The sequence below is a fragment of the Drosophila suzukii genome, chromosome 3 (genome assembly GCF_043229965.1).
Source record: "Drosophila suzukii chromosome 3, CBGP_Dsuzu_IsoJpt1.0, whole genome shotgun sequence".
Taxonomy (NCBI): Eukaryota; Metazoa; Arthropoda; class Insecta; order Diptera; family Drosophilidae; genus Drosophila; species Drosophila suzukii.
In genome coordinates this window covers 8,637,811-8,660,435 of record NC_092082.1, presented here as the reverse complement: position 1 = coordinate 8,660,435, position 22,625 = coordinate 8,637,811, and the positions used below count along the sequence as shown (strand labels likewise).

The window sequence follows — 22,625 nt, the reverse complement described above, 5'->3', positions numbered from 1 at the left end:
TATTTTTTTTGGTAGGTCCCGACGGAAATTTCGTTAATCTATATAAACTATGCATACAATCTACATATATATGAATATAATGCTGCAAGTTATTTGATAACCGTTTGTAAAAGTTTTCCTTGTTTTTTTTTTTTTGGTATTATTATTTATTCTTTTTTCGACTGCATATAACCAAAGTTCAATCAAAGTGAAAATTACCAAGCAAGCAAAAATTACCAAACCAAATGAAATTGAATTTGAAATCATAAAAAGCCACATTAACACCCGCTCGAAAATCCCGTTTTTAAAGCAGGCCCGTCCGCCAATTTTCTTTCTAGTCCTGATTTTATATTAATAATCGATAATGAGCGAATAATGCTGATGACAATGACAATGAGATCATTATACTGATGGTTATGAGTTTAGCATATTGCGGCTGTGTTGTCTTATGCATACTACCTACTATATATACTTTATATATCAATTTATATGCCAACTATTTTATCTAAATATCCTTTTCTTAACCAATTTCGTTGTATGTGCGTTCCATTATGATTATGATTATGAATTTGAATTTGAATTTGACTTTGATTATTGTGTATTTCTTTGTTGTCCTGATTTACATTATTGTTATTACACGTTTTACGTTTGGTCTGGTATTCCTTTGGTCTGAACATGTCTGAAATGCTCCTTAGCGTAAACTATTTATACTCGTACTCGTAAAACTGTAACTGGTAATACTCGTCGCGCGCCAAGCTCCAACCAAAGTCTAACTTAGCACTAGAACTAAGCCAAAAAAAAAGCAACAACAACAACAACAGCAACCTCATCATGCATCCCTTGACTATGTATATACTACTTATAAATATTTGAAAAAAAAACCAGAAAAGAACCCCCTAAGCACACACCTAACACTTGCATTCTAAGTTCATTTTAATGGTGACCAGCAAGCAAATCGAACAAAAAAATAAACAGAAAATAAAATTTATTTGAAACCTGTATGCCAAATCCAAGGTTATCGCCTGCCGGTCGCCTGGCCGTTCCTGGGCGCCCCCGTTGGCGCCGGAGCCCCCGCCCTCACCCACCTCCAGCTGCCCGTCTCCATGCAGATGGCGCAAGCGCCGCAAGCGGTCGCGAGCGGTACAGCAGCGTCCTCGGCAACAGCAGCAGCGGCCGCCGCTCATGCAGCCGCTGCAGCGGCGGCCACGCCCATAATGCTCGCGCCACGCCCACCGCACACCGCTGTCCAAGCAGCAGCGCCCACAGCAGCAACGACACGGCGGAGGTACGACGACCACAAGAGTGTTCCAAAAAGGGATCCTGACCTCAGGGTCCTTGGTGAAAACGCGCGCCTAAAAGCAGAATTCAAAAAGCAAACGAAGAAAATCGTATACTATGTTTATAGGCGAGCTAGATGCAAAATGTAAAAATTAACTTGTCCAAAGATCCCATATAAAGAATTATTTCAAAAAGTATTGCTCTGTAGAATATTTACCGCTTCTACCAAAAAGTAAAAAATATTGAACCTTTAAATTTTACAAGTAAATTGTGTTATTGTTCCTATAATATAAATTAGTTCATATATAATTTTGAAACCCCAAATATCTTATCAGAACTATATGAGCTTTAAAAGCATTTCTTCAGATCACACCTAAAAATTACCTCAATAATAATATATTATTTTGAGAAAAGGAGTTAATTATTTAATACAAAATGATGTGATCTATCGACTTTAACATACCATCTACAAACAAAGCTTGCCTGTAAGCATAGTAATCGATTAACCGATAAAAGTATTAATACAACACTGCAACAACAACTAGAACCAGATCCAAGATCACCAACTCTTTAGCTATCAGAATCTTTGTACCATAATACAGTATAAATGTTTGTTGTCTTGTTACTTTGGTTTACGCATTTGGGTATGACTATTTGACTATCGATATATTCCATAAATATTGCATACATTTTTTGGCGTCCTTGAGATTGCATTGTTCCAACGTCTAGGCACACACTCACTCACACCAAACACACACACTCGATCGAAGCAGTAAACTTCAATTAAATAAAACTAGTGGCAACCACCTGAAACTGTAACCGTAACTAGCTGTTAAGAATGGCAAGGTCTTAGCTTTAACCATATAGTCTAAATTCTATATCGTAACTATCGAATATATCGTAACGTTTATCGGTAGAGAACATTTTGCCGCAGCAAGCATTTTTCGTAAGGCCTTTCTCTTAGAGCATCACTATCTAGCAACCATACTCTCGTACTCTCTTTCTACTCTATCCATCTATCCCCCTATCTTTTTAGCTCCTGTTTGTTATGGGTTTTTATACTCTCGAAGTTTGCACGATTTTTAAAATTTTTGTGTTTGTCCTTATAACTTGGCTTTGATGGCTTTGAGCAATTGAAAAGAATACGATTTCAATTTTCCAATTAAAATCAGCAAATGCTGAAATCGAATGGAATTTTTGAAGAATTGATTTATGCATGCCACCTAGACCACCACCCAAAAATTATTTTGACTCCTTTTATTATTTCGTTGCCAGAGCATTTAATTTGTATAGCCACGAAAATTAGCAAAAGCATTTTAGAAAAATATTTTCAGCTAAAATTCGATGAAATTATTCTATGAAATTCTTTGGCACACACACACGATTTAAGTCTTTGGCCGAAAAATCTGCATACAAATATGGCAAATCGAATTTTTAATTGCATGTTGGTCAAACAAATTTTCAATTTGTGGCTATATGTTGCCAATCTGAGTGGTACACACACTCTCACATTCGAAGCCCAAAAATATTTTCATACATTTCAATTATGATTTGCCGACTGATTTGCACTGAAAATGTCACATTGCCACGCATACCTGTGGACGGTCATAATGAGCAGGCTTTTTGGTTATCGGTCTGCTTTTCTGGCAAAATTGTTAATTATGAGGCCTGCATATGATGCCATTATTATAAATTGAGTGATAAAACCGCGTGGAATTAATAAAAGTACAATATTTAAACTGCGGCTTATGTGGCCCCCCACGAATTAAATGCAATTTAATTGTAGCAAAGAGAAAATTTTAAAACAATTGCAGACCCGTCTGGAAGATAATTAATAAAATAATCATAAAATATTTTAAAATATCAAAATAAAAACCTTAAACAAACAAGTGTAGAAAGGATAATAAATTATCAGTTATTATTTATTTTATTTTATAACTTTTACCTATGATTTACCATTTACCCTCTCTGCATGCAATTCTACCTCCTATCCTATCCAAGCCCTATGAAAATTCTACTTTCCGAAATATATTCCCCACCCCTTTAAATACAAAAATGCATTCCAATCGGCCTACTTGTTCTGTCATTCCACTTAGCACTTGGTAAATGTTCTTGCTAGTTTTTAATGTTATTGAAAGGTGCAAGGGTTAAACCGAAATTAAATGTATTTTATTTACTTAAACGCTTTTAACCCCTCACAAACACACAGCAAAATGCAATGAGTTGTTGAAACAAAAAGGTCTTGTCGCATACGTACACATATGGATGTATGTACATATGCTATATACTACTTGTACTAAAGATCGGTCCAATGTTTTTTCGTATTGTTGATGATCATAAATCTATTTATACATAATTATGCAATATAAAATGCAACTAATGCGTAGCATTTCTTGGTAATTCAGTGTTCTAATGTTTAAGTATGTTTCGATATAAATCCCATTTACATATGTATGAGCTATACACACCGTATGTCTTATGTATTGTTATATGTATATACCAACATCATCTCAGCGCTATGAATATATACCAAAACAAAAATCGTTACTACATAATGCCTAGATTTGCCATATATACTATATATACTACATATAAATATTTACTTATATATATATATATCGAAAGAGAGAAAACTAACCGCATGCGTTTTATGTTCTTTTCTTTTCCTTTTTCTACTTTTTGCACACAAAACACACACATATAAACCAAAAAAAATAAAAAATAATACATAATATATATACAAAAAAACACACTGGTCAAAAATGTTGTGTCAAATGGTTGCAAAAAAAAAAACGAAATAAATCCCTCAAAAATATACGAATTTCCGTATCGGTTCGGTGATCCCTGCAGCCGCCGTTGCCGCCGCAATGCGTGGAGTGGCCATCCAGCGCGGACACGTGGGCGTGGTCGGCGCCGCCCCCTACCATCATCCCCATCATCCGCATCACCATCCGGCGCTGCTGGCGGCCTCCGCCGCCGCCGCCCAACAGCAGCAGCAACGCCAACTGGCCGCCGCCGCCGTGGCCACAGCAGCAGTCGCCCAACAGCAGCAGCAGCAGCAGCAGGCTGTTGCCCAGCAGCAGCAACAGCAGCAGGTTGTTGCCGCCGCACAGCAGCAACACCATCAGCAGCAGCAACAGCAGCAGCAGCAACAACAACAACAGGCAGTGCAGCAGCAACACCAGCAGCAGCAGCAGCAACACCAACAGCAGCAACAACAGCAACATGCCGCCGCCGTCGCAGCTGCCGCTTCGCATCCGCATCTGCATGCCGCCCATGCCCATGCCCACGCCCACGCCCATGGTCTTGGCCCACAATTGGCGCAACTGCAGGCGGTAGCCGTGCCCACGGCCGCCAGCAATGCGGCGGCATTGCAGCAATCCCTGGCCGCCGCCATCCAGAATCCGAGCGGTAATCCCAATGCTGCCGCTGCCGCCGCCTATGCCGCCCGCCTGTCGGCGGCCACGGGCGCCACACAATCGTCGCAATCGGCCGCTGCTGCTGCGGCTGCTGCTTCCATGGCTGCGTCGGCCAATGCGGCCAACAATGCGGCCGCTTTGCATGGATTCGCGCCGTAAGTAGAGTCCGCCGTGGACTTCACTCCGTCACACCCGCGATCCCGCCGTAGTTAGCCCGTTGTAGCTGTAATCTTGTACTTTAGTTGGTTCCTCTGCGAATGTAGTTCTAGCGCACCCCAATTTTGAATTACCTATCCATAGTTCATACTACGTTTATGCGCACGCCTTTACGAATTTAGAATGCTACGTTTTTTTGGGTTACAAAGTAATACATTTAAAAGTATTGAAGATATTGCTTCATTTTTTGTAATATTATTTCATTGCCTAATCATACACTTTATAGAAAAACCATTCTCAAAATTAAGACCAATTTTAAAATTCATGATAACTTAAAGATTGTAATAAAAATTGAATGTTGAGTAACTATTTGGAAAAATGTTTAAATTTAATTTAATGTCAATGTTTCAATGACTACTAAAATATATAATTTCAAATTCTCAAAAACAATTTACAAAAATTAAAATAACTATTATAATATTTTTTAAATAGCTTGCGTATAAACGTAGTACATCCCATATTTTGTAAAATTATTTCCCTAACCTCTTAAGTTTATTTTTGTGGTGTCTGAAACGTAACCGCAGAAGAACACCCCGTTCATCTGTCATGATTTTAACCTAAAGCTTAAATTGTTTATAGCTTAAAGATTGTTTTACTTTCCATATCTCTCTTTTTCTGTGTTACTCTATACGTCTCTATCTTGTTGGTGACAAATGTTTTTTAGCTATCTTGTGTGTGTAAAGTTTTAATATCGCATATAATGAAACCTAGACTTTGACTTATTTTGTATAAAACCAGCAATAGAAGAGTATAACGAACCGTACGCAAACTGAATACAAAATTTGCAAAAGCTGCAACCGATTAACGCACGCTAACATACAAACCATACACACACACACCGCCCACGTAAACTATCTATAACTCTATATATATAAAAAGAAAATTCACACTCGCATATATTTGCTCATACTTTGACTGACAGAAGTGTGTGTTTTTGGCATCGTATGACTACCTACCTAATTATCGTTATTTTGGTTAAGGGACCTACTCGGTTGTATATTGTGTACCACTAGGCGTATGATGATTTTCGGTTTGAATTTGACTTGAAAGTGTTTTAATGCGACTGCGTCGCTCTCTGCCAGCGCCTTGCGTGCATGTTCTGCCCCGACATTATATATATATATTTATATAGACCTTTGATTAACTTATTCTTTTGTGGCTGCTCTCTACACCCAACACACACACTCACCCATATATCCAACCTCACACCATAGCGTACGAATGAATGCTCCATTAAATATTGTATACTTATAAACCCCACCAAACACACATCAAGACATGCCAAACCAAAGAACCAAACAAAAAAAAAACCAAAAAAAATAATAAGAAACATATCTAATTAGCTAGGTGCATGAGTGTCTGTTCTGTCTAAAGATTAAATGCAAAATTCGAAGCAAGCAAGACAATTTTCGTAGTGTTTGGGAAATGGAATGACCCATGTATGTGGTTGGTTGGTTGGCTATCTTTGCTAGTACTCTTTATAAACGACAATATCTAAACCTTTTAATTTCCCTTTATTTCGTTTCCTCTGTCTCAAACATTTCCTCCAATCAAATCAGTTCGTCATCAAGTGGGGAATCAGGTCAGATCAGGTCAGTTTAGCACAGGCTATTAGCAGCTAGGTAGGTGAGGTGGGGTGTCTGTACAATTAGGTGCCAACTTATGTTTTTCAGTTGCCCCTTAAGTTCCAGCCATTAAACCCACAACAGCATCCGGTACCAAGAAAAACAAGAACAACATTTATTTAAAAAACAAACAAAAGCCGGACGTGGATAAAGTTTTATTGGCCAGCCAGAAACATTTTGTGTAAAACAAGCACACTTTATCCCATCTGGTTTTTCATTGCGCCCAAATCAAAGACCACACAAGTGCGTTAAAAAAACTGAACCAAAAAAGAAAAAAAATTTTGAATTTTGCTTTTAAGTGCCATAAATTGAGTGAGAGGTATACCCATTTAGAGGAATATTTTCCGTATTCCTCTGCCTGGCTTGCCATTCACTTTACTCACCTACCCAGATACAATCCTAATAGGAATTATTTATTAATATATTGTATTTTCTTATCATCTTGTCCCCAACGCAGTGTATACTATGATCCCTTCTTAGCAGCCGCTGCTTCCGCTGATCCAAATCTACGCTTCCAGGTGAGTTTCGTCCTGCCAAAAAAATAGATTTACTAGTTTTAAGTTTACACTAAGTATTTAAGCTAGTTTAAAGCCTAGTCTAGAGCTAAAACAATCCCCTAACTTTCCACGAAAATACATGAAAATATTATATAAATCTTACAGGCAGCCAAACCGGTCACTGAAGTTCCAGCCGCTCAGCCAGCCGCCATATTAAATGTAATAAAACTTTTTCAAACTAATATGCTAACCACAACCACCAAAAAAATTAAGAACAATTCAGTTTTAATTTGTATATTTTTATGGTAGCTTGTGAAAGACACCGTTTGAGTTTTGAAACATTTGACTTGGTTTTTGGAACAAACGTTATTATCTACTACTCATACGTATATTGTTTTAAGTCGCTTCCTTTGAGTTTCCTTTTGCATTATATCCACGTCCATCCCGAACTAACGACGCGTCCTAATTTCTTTCTGTGTAACACCTTTAAGTTGAGATCGAACTTGGTAACTGGTCGTAAATCACATTATTTTCCTGAATTAAGCTTAGCTAAGCTTACTCAAATCAATGTCTGAATAACAGAACACTTGTCTATAAGCTCTCTACCGTATAATTGCATCCTTTGTTTGGTTTTCTTTAAAATGAAAATTTAAAAAATAAATCAATTAGTGACCACAGGTGGCTTTTATGAAGAATACGCTCTCTTTTTAACTACTTTAATCTCTATACTTTTTAAGTACTTCTGCTAGTTTCCTTAATTTAGTTCACACTTTTGCTTTTGCTAAATAATGATAACTACAAACTATTTATATGAAATACTTATTATTCAATGCTGTAAACATTTTTGTAACTACTACAAATTCTTCTTTGGTTATCTTTCACGACTGTTACAACATACTCAACTCAACTACAACAACTACCACAACACAATTAAAAAAAAATGAAAAAAAAACTGATCGAAAAACAAAAACCATAAATTACAGCGCCGCACTGTGACTACGCTAAACAGTAACCCACATACGATCAACCGCATTCCGGTCCCACAGAATGTTTTGGTAAAAATAATCATATCTAGTTCTAGTTCCATACCCATGCACCTAGATATATATCCCGACTTTCCGTTTGATTGTTGTCATATTATTTGCGTTTTGCTCAATGCCTTTTTGTATGCACCACTTTTAAAACTGTATGTCTATATGCCTTAAGTCTTAAGTTAACCCTAGCAAGTAATCCGATATGATAAGTTATTTACTGGTTCGTGCCGCGCTTTTCGGTTTTATGGCCTGGCATCTTGGGTTCTCGGTAGCTCGACTCAAAAAAGGTTATACGACCTGGCTTAGATTTTTAAGTGTACATAGAATATTTTAAATCACACTACTCCACCTTGTTTGCACCCGTTTCTTTTGGTTTTGGTTACAATATATATATAAATATTTATATGTGTGTATACTTTTGGCCTCCACCGGTTTGGGTTCCTAATTTCTCACCACACTTGCTCTCACCGACTCCTCCGCTAGTCTTGTCGTTTGCCGTTGTCGCCCCCAAAAATATAAAATTATATTTAAAAAAAAAAAACACCCCAACCCCCGATTTGTAACTGCGTCTGTTCCTCGAGTAACCGCCGCCGTGCTTATGTTGCCCCAGTTTAACGCCCCATTTGCTTACCATTATTCCAGGCCACTGCTCCGCTGTTAAAGACACCGCTGTCTCAGGCCCAGCAGCAGGCGTACGCCACGGCGGCCACCACCTACACGGCGGTAGCCGCCCGGGCCGCCTACGGAGCCGCTGCCGCAGCAGCCGCCCAGCCAGCCCTCGCCGGCTACGCCACCGTAGCTGGGTAAGTTATATACACAATCCATCTAAAAAGGTTGGCTGTCTCAGCCAAAAAACCCCTCATTAAAACATAAGCCCAGCACTAACATTTTAATCACGAAAATCCCTTTCACCGTACGATGACTTCAGTTGGTATAAAACATTCTGCTAAAGTTAGACCTTCTATATAAACCATTTTTAAATACTCAATTTTAGTTTTATTATCGAAAAAAAAATACCATTCTTTCTGACGCTATAAAAAATGGTCTTACTAAATATTTAACGGCTTATAAAAGGTAAAGGTTGGACTTTAGTTATTGTGGGTTCAATTAACAGCCCATTTCGTAAGTTATAAGGTTTTATTATTTCGTAGAAATTTAAAGTTATGTTATTGGTAATACCTTTTTATTATTTAGTATTTATTTCTTATTTATTTTATTAACAATAAATATTTTAAGTTATGAGGTTTTATTATTTCGTAGAAATTTTACATTTTTAAACATGTTATTGGTTAAATCCTGATATTATTTGGTATTTAGTTCCCATATCTTTTTATTATTTAGTATTTATTTCTTATATCTTATTACCATTTAGTATTTATTTTTCATATCTTATTATTATTTAGTATTTATTTCCCATATCTTATTATTATTTACTATTAGTTTATATCTTATTGTTATTTCGTACATATATCTCATACATATATCTCGTACATATATCTCTAAATCTATTATAATTTTGTCGAATTTTGTAAGTTTTATAGCCCAAATTTAGTTTGTAAAAAAGAGGGTTTATCATTTTTCAATCACTTTTTTATTTTTCTTGGCTTTTCTTACTTTAGTTATAAAAGAATTACCTATTTAGGGTAAAGTATTTGAAGTCTTCTTTATTTTATAAAACCCGGTATTTTGTTTTAGTGTATTTACTTGTCTGTAATTATATACCAATTATATACCAGTTCATTGGATTTGAACTCTTTTTGAAATTTGACTAATTATTTGATTTTACCTCTTCTTTTTGTACTACAATTTTGACAATAAATGTGTGTAATTGGGTAAAGTGTAGAAATCTAACACCGAAAACTGAAGATCTACAACTATCGATTGAACACTTTTGCAAGACCTTGTCTAAACTTAATAACTTTTATTAAATTGGTGCCAAATAAAATCGACCTAATAAAACTTATATATCCAACTGGAATCATCAATCAACCATTCAAAAATAACCTAAAAAATAAAACCAAACGCCATTGAGTATTACTAATAAGCTAAATATGCATCACACAAATATTTATAGATATGCGCGCGAATATGCAGATCCTTATCTAGGACATGGCATTGGACCAGTTCCTGGATACGGGGTAAGTTTTCTATAATATTAATATTATGAAAAATATTATTATATAATAAAGAAATATATGTCTGAGAGTCCAGCACTCCCATTTAATTTTATGAGAAGTTTATTATTTATTTATTATTTACCAACTTACTAAACCTTATTTGATTTTCTTCACATTTTTCATTAGGCAACCATGTATCGCGGTGGCTTCAATCGTTTCACGCCATATTAAGAACAATCTACGCCAGTCAGCCAAATAATGCACTTGAACTACTCTCGATGAAAATGCTCAATATATGAACAAAGCAAAGCAAATAAGTAACTTAGACGTAAATACTCCTCCCTACGTGCAGTAAGTAGAAGTTACCACTAAACCGATAGACGCAGGATACTCAGCCCCCAACACCAACAACAGACGCTCAAAGTCCTTGGAGAGTTGAAAATCAAAGCTAAGCAACAAAGAAACAAAAAAGAACATGAACAAATCAATGTCGTCCAGTAAAAGCAAAAAAGCTAAACCAAAAAAGGAAAATATACGCCGCTAAACGCAGTTCTATGGAGTTTATATAAGTAAACCAAACAAAAAAGTAAAAAAAAATTATTAAAACATAAATTCAAATTGCAAAATAGTTTTGCAGGGAATGAAAAAAAAAATGTGCTTCATGCGTAGATTTTTACCAGAACAAAAGCTGAAACTTTTTGTGTGCGGCAGATCAGAATTTATATATATATATACATAGCAACATGATATATAGTTATTATATATAGGCATTGTATTTGTATATCAAACCGAAACCAGGAAAAGAGCAATGTTTGAGGTACTTTTCATGCTGAAACATCATCAAAAAAAAATAAACATAGACCCACGGTTGTTGATTTTCAAAACTTCGTTGAACTAAGTTAGTCCCTATGATTTACAAATTATTCTTATTAGCATTGTAGTGTGTAGTAAGAGAAAGTAACAATGCAGCCACCATAACAAATCAAATTGTATATTATTTGCGAACTGTTAAAGCACAAACAAAAATATATATTTATTCGTATATACTTTAGATTGATATCTCTAATTTGATTACCCAAAGAATACTCATTTCTGTATTGTACTGTATTGTCAACGAATTTAATTTTAATGCATTGCTTGGTTGTTCCTAATAATTTTATATTTTGGCAGCTAAAACCACTCACTCAACTCTCGACTCAATTCGAATTGCTCAAAAAAATTGTAGCGCATAGGTAAATGCAAAAGATCAACACGTAGACATATCCTTGAAATATACAATAATATTTACTTTAAATGCCGCCATAGCAGCAAAGCGACAACAAAAAAATGAAAAATTGAACAAAAAAAAATATTAGTTTTAAAAGGTCAAGCTTCCAGTGACAAAAAGCCATTGATGAATGATGTGGAAATCGAATAATAAGCATTAAAAATTAAAATTTTTAGCTCTTACTCCGTAGCACTTTCCTTGTGTGTTGTGTAAAAAAAACAAAAAAAAAACTACGAAAAAACCAAAATGAAAAAGGAAACGTCGTTTCGATGTTGTTCATGATCGGTTTAGACCGAAGCGAAACTTCCCTAAGCAAACTAAGAATTTATTTTATACACACTCGAATCTAATGCACACACAAAAACAAAAAATGAAAATGAAATCAAGAAACTTTTAACGTTGTGTATTTTTCAAATGTTAACGATTAAATGCTCAATGGAAAAACAACCAAACAAAAGGACGTCGTTCTCTATTTTGATTCTTAGGCAGCTACTGTCGTCAAATTTATACTAGTTGTTTATCAACCATACTATGCTAAAAGAAACAAAAAGAAAAGCTACTAATTATTGTGTGTGTGTGTAATCGTGCAATTCTTTAGGTGTTCTTCGAATTTCCCTAAAAACCTACTACAAATTACTTGAAAAGAGGGCAGAAGTAAGGAATGAAAATTTCATCAACTCCAAAGAGCTTCAACTTTGATGTTATTTTTTTTTGTTTATCTCTAATCACTTAGCAACTGTCTCAGATTGTACATATTTACGATGACATATGGTATTTTACCTTATTCCTCTCAACGCACACACAAACAACACACGCACAGGCTAGGGTCCTGAAAAATCGAAGCAATTTATGTCATACTCACATTTGTGCGTCCATTTATGGGGTACCTTTTATTTGATTCTCTCTCATAAACATGCATTGATATACTATTTTTACGTTGACATTTTTAAAGCCAAAGTTTATATTTTAAATGATTTTTAGTTAGGTATTTAGTTTATATATGCTGACGACAGGCGACACAAAAGAATAAGTAAATGATTACGTACTAAAGGGAAAACAATAAAGAAAAACAACAAATCGAACCCAACAATTGCCAAATTAAAAGTAGCTTTCAAGTGAATTATAAAATAAAGACGTAATTAAATTTAATGAATTTTTCAACTAGCGCAACAAAAATAGTTTGCCAAAAAGCCTAGTATACTTTTTGGCCCACCCCGATCACACACCAGAAAAGAGAAAACACACAGATATTTGGGTTTGGCAAGAGGGAAAACATCTAGTTATAGAGCAAACTTAAATATATTACGGTACGGTATATACATTTAAATTATGAACTCAACTTCCACCGCAAACTTTTAAACAAACAAAAAAAAAAAAAACAAATCTAAGGAAAACACAATTTTTGTCTTAAGCAATGCGTTGAGGAAAGTCAACCTACAAGTAAATTATAAATGCAAACGCAACTCAATCAAACACTGCAGCTATATGATAACAATACGATATATGATGTATATGATAAAGTCTTCATTTAACCCGATCCACTTTGTGACCCCCCAAAAAAAACTGTGTAATCTGTGTAGTCTAACCATAAGCCAGCGCCAGCTTTTGTTTACTTTCACATAGATCAGATGCCTAGGCGTCATATAAAGTATAAATATAAAGTATATAAATATATATTATATGGAAACTCTAATCTTTAATGATGTGCCAAATTGTAAGTTGTACCATTTGTTTTTATGAGCAAATGCAAAATACAAATTGAAATAAAAATATGAATTAAAACATAAAAACATGAAAATAGCATTACAGTTTTCCCCACTCCCGACAACCCCAAAGAAACGGAAATATGCAAAAAGGCCTATTTTGATTTTTAAACATTTAGATGGTAATGGAAAAATATTTTTTAAATTTAGCATTGTGTATAGGAACGGGCTAGGTGGCAAAAAAAGGCCAAGCCGAGCGTTCTCAGGCGCTACCTTACAAAACAAAATTGATAATAGAACCGCAGAGATGACAAACAAAAAGTATTATATTAGCAACAATCGCAGAACAAAGCCCAACCAACAGCAAACACGAATAAACCAAAGGAAAATCCAGCTCAAATTTAACTTACTTGACATACCACATGCCGAAAGGTATTGAATGAGAAATTTCAATAATAAACGTACACAAATTCCGAAACTTATTGGTTTATATCAATTTTCAATTTGTAAGGTTGTGACAAATTGTAAACAAACATAGAAAACAAAAAAAAAGAGACACGAAACCAATCCATGGAAAATTGTAATATTGTTTGTGAATGGCAAATAAAATAGCAAGCAAGTGGAAAACATTTGAGATTCATACAAAATACATTTGAAAAGAACGCCAGAAGGAAAGAGCGAGAAATGCAATAAAAATAACTTTAAAAAATGCAAAATAATCCAAACAATTGTGTTTTCATTTTGGGGGGAGGGCACAACTTTGCCGACAGACCTCCATAAATTACGGATATGTGTCTCCCTTTTTTCATGTTAAAGTGAAAGATGGTAATGGAACATTTAGCAGCACACAATCAATCATAGGGGAAGCAAAAACTTATCGCACATCTACCGGAAACCCTTTGACGGCTCACACCTCTATGGGAAAACCTCTCCAGACATTTTAGCCCGGCCCGCACGCACATGTAAAAAATTTCATCAATCATCAATTTACCTTCCGTTGGAGCCCGGCAGTTTTTCTTCATTACTCCAAAACTCTGTGGCACTCGGGGCGTAATTAAAGTTGATGGCCGGCCATTTGCATGCAAGTTTATTACAATGCAACCGCAAACATTTAACACCTCTAAGCTCCGCACACACACACATCGTGGCTGTGTGTATATATAGAGAACACCGCGACATGCAAAGGCTATTAACGTGATTAAATCAAATGGCTCCACCACTTGAGGCCTGCAGTCGGCCAGCCTATAATTATACAAATTTTCGCATTTGATTGAAGAGCCCGACAACCGACATTCTACATGGCATTGCTAAGGTAGAACCAACTGACAGGCATCAACAATGGTCGGAAGAAAATAGGAAAATATATTTTAAGCTAGACTAAATACAGGAACATTTTTAAGGTAAATATTTTAAAAATAAAGAAATTATATGTGAATAAAAAAGTTCAGCCTTTACTTGAGTAGATTTGTTAATATAATTTTTAATTTCGTTTTTGAAAATTTGTACTATCCCCATATTAATGGGGTTTTTAAAGAAAAGATCTGTTTAATAATAAAACAATCTTACTTCGATTTCTGTTTATTTAATAAATAAACTAATAAAATATTTTGGTAATGGCTAAATTAAATGTACATTTTTATTTTCATTGTCAAATACAAATGTTTTTTATTAGTTATACTTTTTTCTATATTTTTAATTATTATCCGTTTATAGAAAAATTCAACTCATGTTTTTTGTATTAGAATCTGTAATAAAGAAATTTAAATTCGTTTTTATTTCGTAGCTCAACAATGGACATTTTTTCGTATATTTGTTATTATTATCCGTTTCTAAAATAATCCCCTCTGCTGTGAAACAAAGAGCATCAGAGCCAGGACTCTGTTTTAAACTGTGTCATGTCAAACCGACAACCGCAGGAAGTAAACGCCTCTCGGCCTCTGGCTTGATTTGGTCCTGCTGGCAGTTTTGGGTTTGTGGCCAATGCGGCCGCTGTGTGACATAATAAATTATGCTGCATGCCGATGATTAATTTTAGATGTATGCGTCATGACAGTTTCGGGAGTGTGGGGCATTACGCAAACGCACAGCGCACCCAATCGAATGCATACAAAATTAACAGCAGTAGCAGTTGGAATTAGCCATCTCCCACACTCCAGGCAGAAAGGCAATCGCAGGACGAAATCTGTGGCAGGCTGCCCATGGGTTTATTCGCTTTCTTCTCCCTATCTATCTCCATTTGAACGGCCCAATGGGCCCCATGAATTATTACGTGCAATTATTTTCTAATTAATTATTTGACAGTCAAGCGAATGGTCGACTGCCGAGCGGCAATGGCATGCCATGGTGCGATAATTTTTTGGGCACAATTGGCCATTCGATATGGCGCGTAATGGGCGCCATTAAATTGGCCCGGTCTGCTTTCTGATTCTCGCAATGGAATGTGGCCAAAAAATACTTTTCTCTGCCAGTTTGATATAAGAGATACTTAAATATGTAGGACGAAAATGGAACCGAAGCCCAGACTGCCAACTAAAGGGGAATGGGGAAGAATAGTAGATGAATCCTGCGATTCAAGAAGAGTTAAGCAAGTTCAGTAGCTACTGGATTATTAGTTATGGGATAATTAAATTGGAAAAGTTTAGTTTGATCTGTTAAGCGCTGAGATATGGTATAAGTCGATCTATATTAGAAAAGACTATCAAACTTTTCAGTTGATATGAGTAAGTTTGTTAAATATTTTATTTAGGTACTTTTAAAAGGTACATAAATACCTTTAGAATAATCTGAAAACAAATAAAATTCTCTTAAAATTTACGAATTGATAGATTCAAATCTGTAGCATACTTTACAGCATGAATTTCACAAATTTCGATTTAGTTCAGGAGCTCTTCAATTATATAATTGCAAATGGTTACAACCATTTTCAAAGTGTCAAAATTACTCGGCGTCTAATCAAAGCACTTATCATTACCAAATTCCAATCGAAACAAACAGTCCCAAAGCCACCTCTTTTGCAACTCTCTTCCACAAAACAAACTGCTAACGAGGCCCCACAACATTGGACTGGCAAACTCGTCCGACCGTTACCATGGCCCCAACAAAACCCCAAGCCACATCAGCAATCCCCACTCCACCGAATTGCATCCTACTCCCGACCGCGGCACAAAAACTAATTACATTATTTCAACTTGATGCAATCAGAGAGTGCGTATGCGTACCCTCACGACACCCACCCGATCCCCCACCCATCGGTCTACCCCAGTGACCATCCGCGTTTTGGTTCAATTGAATGGCAGACAGGGATGCAAAAGTACAAAAATTCCAGAAATAAAAATGGGTGACCATGTGATCGATCTTGGTGTACCCATTAAACTTAAATTCATAAATCTAACGAGAGCTCTGTATATCTTAAAAATTGTTGGACTGCCGACCCTCTTAAGAAATTTATGTGATAACAAATTTAGATATTTTTCTTGAACACAAAGATAATTGTCTAAAAACTTTATATAACTTTAATAGCTAAAGAATAGAAGGACTTACAAGTTTTTAAAAATGACCTATATTCTTAATATATATTTTTAAAATTTTAATTAAAAGTTAATCCTTAATGCTTTAAGTAATTATATGACCTTAGGTACTATCTTATATTTTTTTCGCTGAGTTTTACCATAAAAAAAAATCCAAAACACAAGTACTTGTTGTGCTGCATTTTATATTGAAGTATATGATGACTTACAGGTTCCATTTCCAAAGCTTTATATGATCTTTAAATTTGTATTTATCATTATAAAATGTTATCAATTCGGGATATTATCTAGAAAAACCATCTAACTAACAGATAACCGGGATACCCCTGGAACTCCCCGATATGTGGCGTGCAAAAACGAAACAACGAGAAAAGCCCCGCAGCCAGAGAGGTCGAAATCCTCGCAGGACATGCCGATGCACGCAAATCACTGCAAAAAATACCCATTGGCCAGGGCTGATGTCGAACCGAAGCCGAAATCGGGCTGGAATGGGGCATACGGATGGCGTATTGTTGGGCATTGTGGGCCTGCTTTACGAGGCGCATCGGTTAGATGTGCCATGGTGCAAGGGTGCACGGGTGTATCCTGGCTGCGAGCGTGTTGGATTAATGCCGGCAGCTGCGGCATGAACAACCGCCAATAATTCAACGACCGGCCATCGCTGGGCATAAAAATCGCAGCATCTGCAAACCTGGCTGCCAGTTATTTGTTGTTATATTTGTCTGTTAATTGCCGATGCAGCGCAATAAAAACCCACACCAGCACACACACAACGGGCGAAATTTATAATTAACAGTGTCGTTGGCGGCTTGTACGTGCCTCGTAACGAGTTTCAATTAAAGTTTTTTAAAGGCCCCCGGACCCAGATCTCATTTTCGATTATGCAAATTAAGTCTGCGTTGAGGTCGTGCACTGCACTTTGTCGCCAATAAAATTTGATTTATTTCTTTAAATTTAAGAGGCAGTGAAAAAGTTACTGAAAAGTATTGAAAAACAGTCTTTGCCAAGTCCCCGATTTTTTAAAAAGAGAACCAAAATCAGTGGAACGTACTTACATTGCTTATAAGTGTAATTATAATTTAGTTTTTAATATAAATTTTAAATATTAGAAAGAATGCAGGAAAAACCATAAATAATACTATATACATCAGACTAATTTTACTTTTTTTTATTTGTTCCTACCAAAAAATTAAGTACCGCCTTTAAGCTGTAAATTGTCGATAGCCTTCGATGCTAAAGCCGAATGTCTAATTAATCGAACATCCAACGAACATTTGAGCAGCTTTCACCCTTTGACCTCATTTGCACGTTAAATGAAAAACCCCCTTGACTTTTGGCTTTCGCATTCCGCCTTTGACTTTGCTTTTGGGCAACTTTGTTCCCCTTGGCGCCCCATCGAAGCCACTGGCACCGCAAAATCGGGCAGCAACCGAAACGTAAACGAAATTCCCATGACTGCAACATTTGCCCACACCGCAAAGGAAGCAATCGGTCCATCCGAATCGATTGGGAAGCAAGCATCTTAACCACTAAATAAATAGCTTGCCTGCCGCAAATCTTGTTTGATTGTCTAAATATTTAGACGGCCAGTGAGGACACAGCAGATTTTCAGTTGACCAAGGATTTCTGAACCCTTTAAATGATACTTCGAGAGTATTTAGGATTGGTGCTCCGTAATCTATGCTTGGGATAACTAAAAAACACACACATTAATATACAAAATTTTGGATAAAAGGATGAAACGCAAGACAATAAAAAATTTTTTATTTTACAATTTAATTGAGTATTTAAAAAAATCTTCACATCAATAAAAATTTTAAATTAATTTAAATGTATATTTGAACTTAAACATTTTTCATATTTTATTTTATTGAAGTACTTTAAGGTACAGTATAGAATTTATTGCTGGTAGTTCCAAGTACCTTTAGTCACTTAAAAACTGATAGATTCTATTAACTTCTTAGAAGTGCACTTTCTGTCAATGGATTAACCAGCATTTAAGCCGCAAAAATGTCGGAAACTTAATTTGACAGAAATATCTTGGGATTGAGGTGAAGAATTATTATCCGAAGCTGAAGTACATGATGCATCATTTACAGCGACCTCTTGAACCCTCCGAATGAAGCCAAGGCTACCCCAATTTCATGTGTAATCATTTTCCTATTTACAATCAATTGCCAGGCACTTGGCAGCCTCTCATCCCGGATCGCTGGCACATCCTTGGCCAACTGCTATTGCCGCATCATTGCACTTGAGTCGAGGCGAATCCTCGAACACCTCGACTTCGGCTGTCATTTGCCATGCATGGGAACTGTCCAGGCTCACTTCGCCAGCCATCACCGACAGCTGCTGCCGGCGTGACCTTAGACGACTGTCATAACTCAGCCTGCACCTTGCAGTTTTCCATTTTCCTCCCCTGAGTGAATGGCTTTTCCCCCTCGAAGCTGTCTGCTGTGGAGTTATGCAATGGCTGCTGGGCTGGCTGTGCAGCCATTTTTCAAAAATTCAATTGTGTATTCAATTTAATTTTTTGTGATCAACAACGCCAGCATTGACGGCCTCGGGAGAAATGGTGGTGATGGCTAAAAAATGAATACACCTGGAAAAAATATTAAACTTCAACTGTTTTAGTCCAGTTTACCTTTAATACCTTTTTTTCCTAATAAACTTTTTTAAATGTATAAACAATAAAGCAAATATGTTTATCCTCTTATATATATTTAGCTTTTTTTCAAAGTACTTTTTCTTGATTACTTTCAGCATGCCTGAGTTAATAACAATAACTAACATTTAATATTTTCTAATTAATTATCATGTTAATATATATCAATTTAATAAATTTGCAAATAACTTAATTTAACTGTGTGGCTGCTGCTAATTGCATTAAATTCCATGAAATTGTCCTAATTAAACTAAGACTAAAAAAAATCATTAAATTTTTATTTTACTGAAAGTCATTCTTCTTTTTGGAATTTATGTTTATTTTTCAGTGAGTCAAAAAAAGGGACCATTTCGAAAATCGCTTTGAAGTGACAAGCAATTGGGGGATGTGCTTGAAGGGCCAACCAAGTTAACTTCAGTCAAATGTGAAGGGGGCTTAAATCGAAACACAATTCGCTGCTGCCAAACAAATGGCCTAAATAATTGCGTTAATTAAGCATGAGTTTAATAACACACTCAAATGAATAGGAGGACTGACAGGCGAGCATCCTGCGGGACCTCGAGGCCATCAATCAAGCAGATGACAACGGAAATTTTGTTTGGCAAATAAATCATAAAAAAGGAAAAAAAAACACAGAATAACAAACGAGGCGGTTCTTTGCGGCTTTGAGGCTGCGCCTAGTTTAGTGCTTTGTTTGGGCTTCTAGTGTCTGTTTGTGTGTTTGGGTGTGTTTGTTGGTATCTGTATGTGTTGGCGGTTTTTGCGGTTTGCGTTTTGGCCCCCAGCTTTACCTGGACAAACACCGGAAGTGGGTGTGGCTGCTGTGCGGGAACTACGCTCCACTGCGTTTCCCTCGGTCCCTGTCTCGAACTTTCTCTTTGTCCATAAACACAACGGGAAAAAGCATGCTAGAAATATTATAGATTGTAACTTATCGGGAATATTACTTTATAAAAATTAAAATAGTATTGTAATAATAAGTTGTAATATAACATTTTCATATATCCTTTCGTATAAAAAATAAAACCTCTGGAGACTTGGTACTATATTAGAATCAAGTGAGAAATCGAGTGACTAAAAATTTAAAAAAAAAGTTTTAGTCCTTAGATTCAAATGATTAAGCTTAACCTTAAAATGTTACGTTTTTATTCGTTTTTGATTAACTCGAATAAAAACAGAATTGAAGCATTACATTTCGAAAAATATATTAATACATGTTTTTATTCCTAGTCCTTTTTAAAATTAAATAAAAATACCAAAAAAATAATATGGTGTGGAATCTTAGACATTTAAATATTATATTTTTTTCTCTGTGTAAAAAGGTGTGTATATGTTAGGCGCAGGTGTAAGTGGGCGGTTCTGTGAGTTAGTGTGTGTGTGTCGTGTTTCATTATAAGCTCAACGGCACTTAGCACACATTTAAGCCGCTTTGGATTTGCTCTCTTTGTTCACACCATCGCCGACCGCTCTCGGAGACCTTTTTCTGTTCTTTGGTCCTTGGGATCCGTACCTCTCATCCACATCCACCCACTGGACCGCCTTCCGGGCGCTATAGCTGTCGACCCTTCGCTTGAATTATGCACACAAGTTTCGGAGGCATGCCTCATCCGTTTTGGCCACTTGCCCGATTCCTGCTGCCAACCATCCAGTCAGCCAGCTCGACTTTGCTGGCACACGCTTTCATTATGCAATTATTGCATTTTTAATTTTTGTGTCGAGTCATTTAAAATAATTGTGCGAACACTTTGTGACAACAGTGGACTGCAGCAGCTGGGGTTTTGGCCTGCCTTTCTGGCTTTTAGTGCTTTGTCGACTGCCAACGGCCAAAAACACTCAACAAGTGACTTAGATCTTATCCTGGGCCGGGCACTTATTATGTCTGGATGCTCCACAAATTGCAAATTAGTTAGATAATTTGGCAAAATCATTTAAATGAGAATACGTTAAGATCTCTCAGGATAATTGCTAGATTATATTTACATTTTACAGGTTATATTTAATTTGCCAAAATCATTTAAAGTAGAATACGTTAAGATCTCTCAGGATAATTGCTAGATTATATTTACAGATTATATTTACATTTAGTCTTTCTGATTAGGGTAGTTTGGAAATTAAACAAACAAAAATAATAGTAAACCATCTGTTGGTAAATGTTGGGAGATAATTCCCAATTACCAACAGATGGTTTATTATTATTTTTGTAATTTATTATAATACATAATTGAATTTAAAAATATATATGTATCGGAAAGTTTATAGTACTAATCTAATGGTTGTTCTAAATTTGTTCAAGAAAGTATAACATTTTAAAAATTCATTATAGAGTTTTTAAACTTCACATGATGTCACAGAATTAAAGACTTCAATAGTTCTAGTTAAGTATAAAGAACTTTTTATTTTTCCAAAGTAGAATTTCAGGTAACATTAAATTCATGTTTAGGCCTCGCTAAACACACCTTAAGAGCCATAAATTCCAAGCCAAGTCGGCTTTCAGATGATTATCTTTTCGATTAGTCGACAGACAAAGCAGTTGGCCCGGCGTCTGGCTGAGTTTGATTAGAGCGGACACTTTATCTGCCTAATTATATTAGTTGGCTGCCTCCGATTTCCCTGACATGGCGGGACATAAGCGCATTATAACGCTTCACAAACCGCTGAACCGCCAAGCCCGAATTATGCATTGCAATTACACGAAACCGAATGCAATGGGGCGATATCAATTGCAGTCGGCCAACACGGATACACAAACAAAGCCACAGCCACAGACACAGCCACCTTGCCGCCATTTTCCCGCCCCCCAAGGAAAATGGCTTAATTGTTGGGCACACACGCCCACCTTTCCACCGCCCACTCAAATAAGCCATGCGCCTCAACAAGTTTGCAAAGGTAACAAAAAATCAATAGGCCTCTAAAAAAAAACAGCAAAAAAAATAAAAGGAAAACAGAAAGGACCAAATTGGGAGTGGAGAAATATTAATTGGCCGTTTCAACGTTACGCCAAAAATGCTGAAAATACTTTCACGCTCGTTTCAAGGCAGGCAAGGATATGTGAGTACATTCGCTGCCACGTGCCCGGGAATCGCAGGTCCCTTCACGTTGTCCTCGTTGCCGCTGTCCTCGTCTAATGGCTGTCCTGCACGCAAACCCAATACCAAACCCAATACCAAACCCCATCCCAATCCCAGTCCCAGAACCAGAAACGGAACCAAAACCAAGTCTACACCAAGTCGAGTCGGGTAGAAACGGAGTTGCTGCCAAAAGACAAGCATCTTGAGGTCCTTACTGCTCGGATTAGCCAAGC

At 36.3% G+C, this 22,625-nt stretch overlaps 1 protein-coding gene across 35 annotated transcripts in view; it reads left to right on the top strand.

Moving 5' to 3' along the window:
• Rbfox1 (RNA-binding Fox protein 1) overlaps positions 1-13,222 on the top strand; it is a 125,028-nt gene extending 111,806 nt beyond the window's left edge. For 8 of the 35 annotated variants that reach the window (XM_036816029.3, XM_070996598.1, XM_070996603.1 and 5 more), the window contains 7 exons: positions 4,108-4,831; positions 6,975-7,035; positions 7,180-7,233; positions 7,998-8,069; positions 8,691-8,851; positions 10,123-10,186; positions 10,352-13,222. In XM_036816029.3, coding sequence (XP_036671924.3) covers positions 4,108-4,831; positions 6,975-7,035; positions 7,180-7,233; positions 7,998-8,069; positions 8,691-8,851; positions 10,123-10,186; positions 10,352-10,396 — 1,181 coding nt within the window. In that variant the 3' untranslated portion in view covers positions 10,397-13,222. Of the gene's footprint in view, positions 1-993; positions 1,265-4,107; positions 4,832-6,974; positions 7,036-7,179; positions 7,234-7,997; positions 8,070-8,690; positions 8,852-10,122; positions 10,187-10,351 lie in introns of those variants that run through there. The other 27 variants (XR_010654135.2, XR_011604331.1, XR_011604328.1 and 24 more) reach the window with 13 other exon arrangements.
• Positions 13,223-22,625: the final 9,403 nt, after the last annotated feature.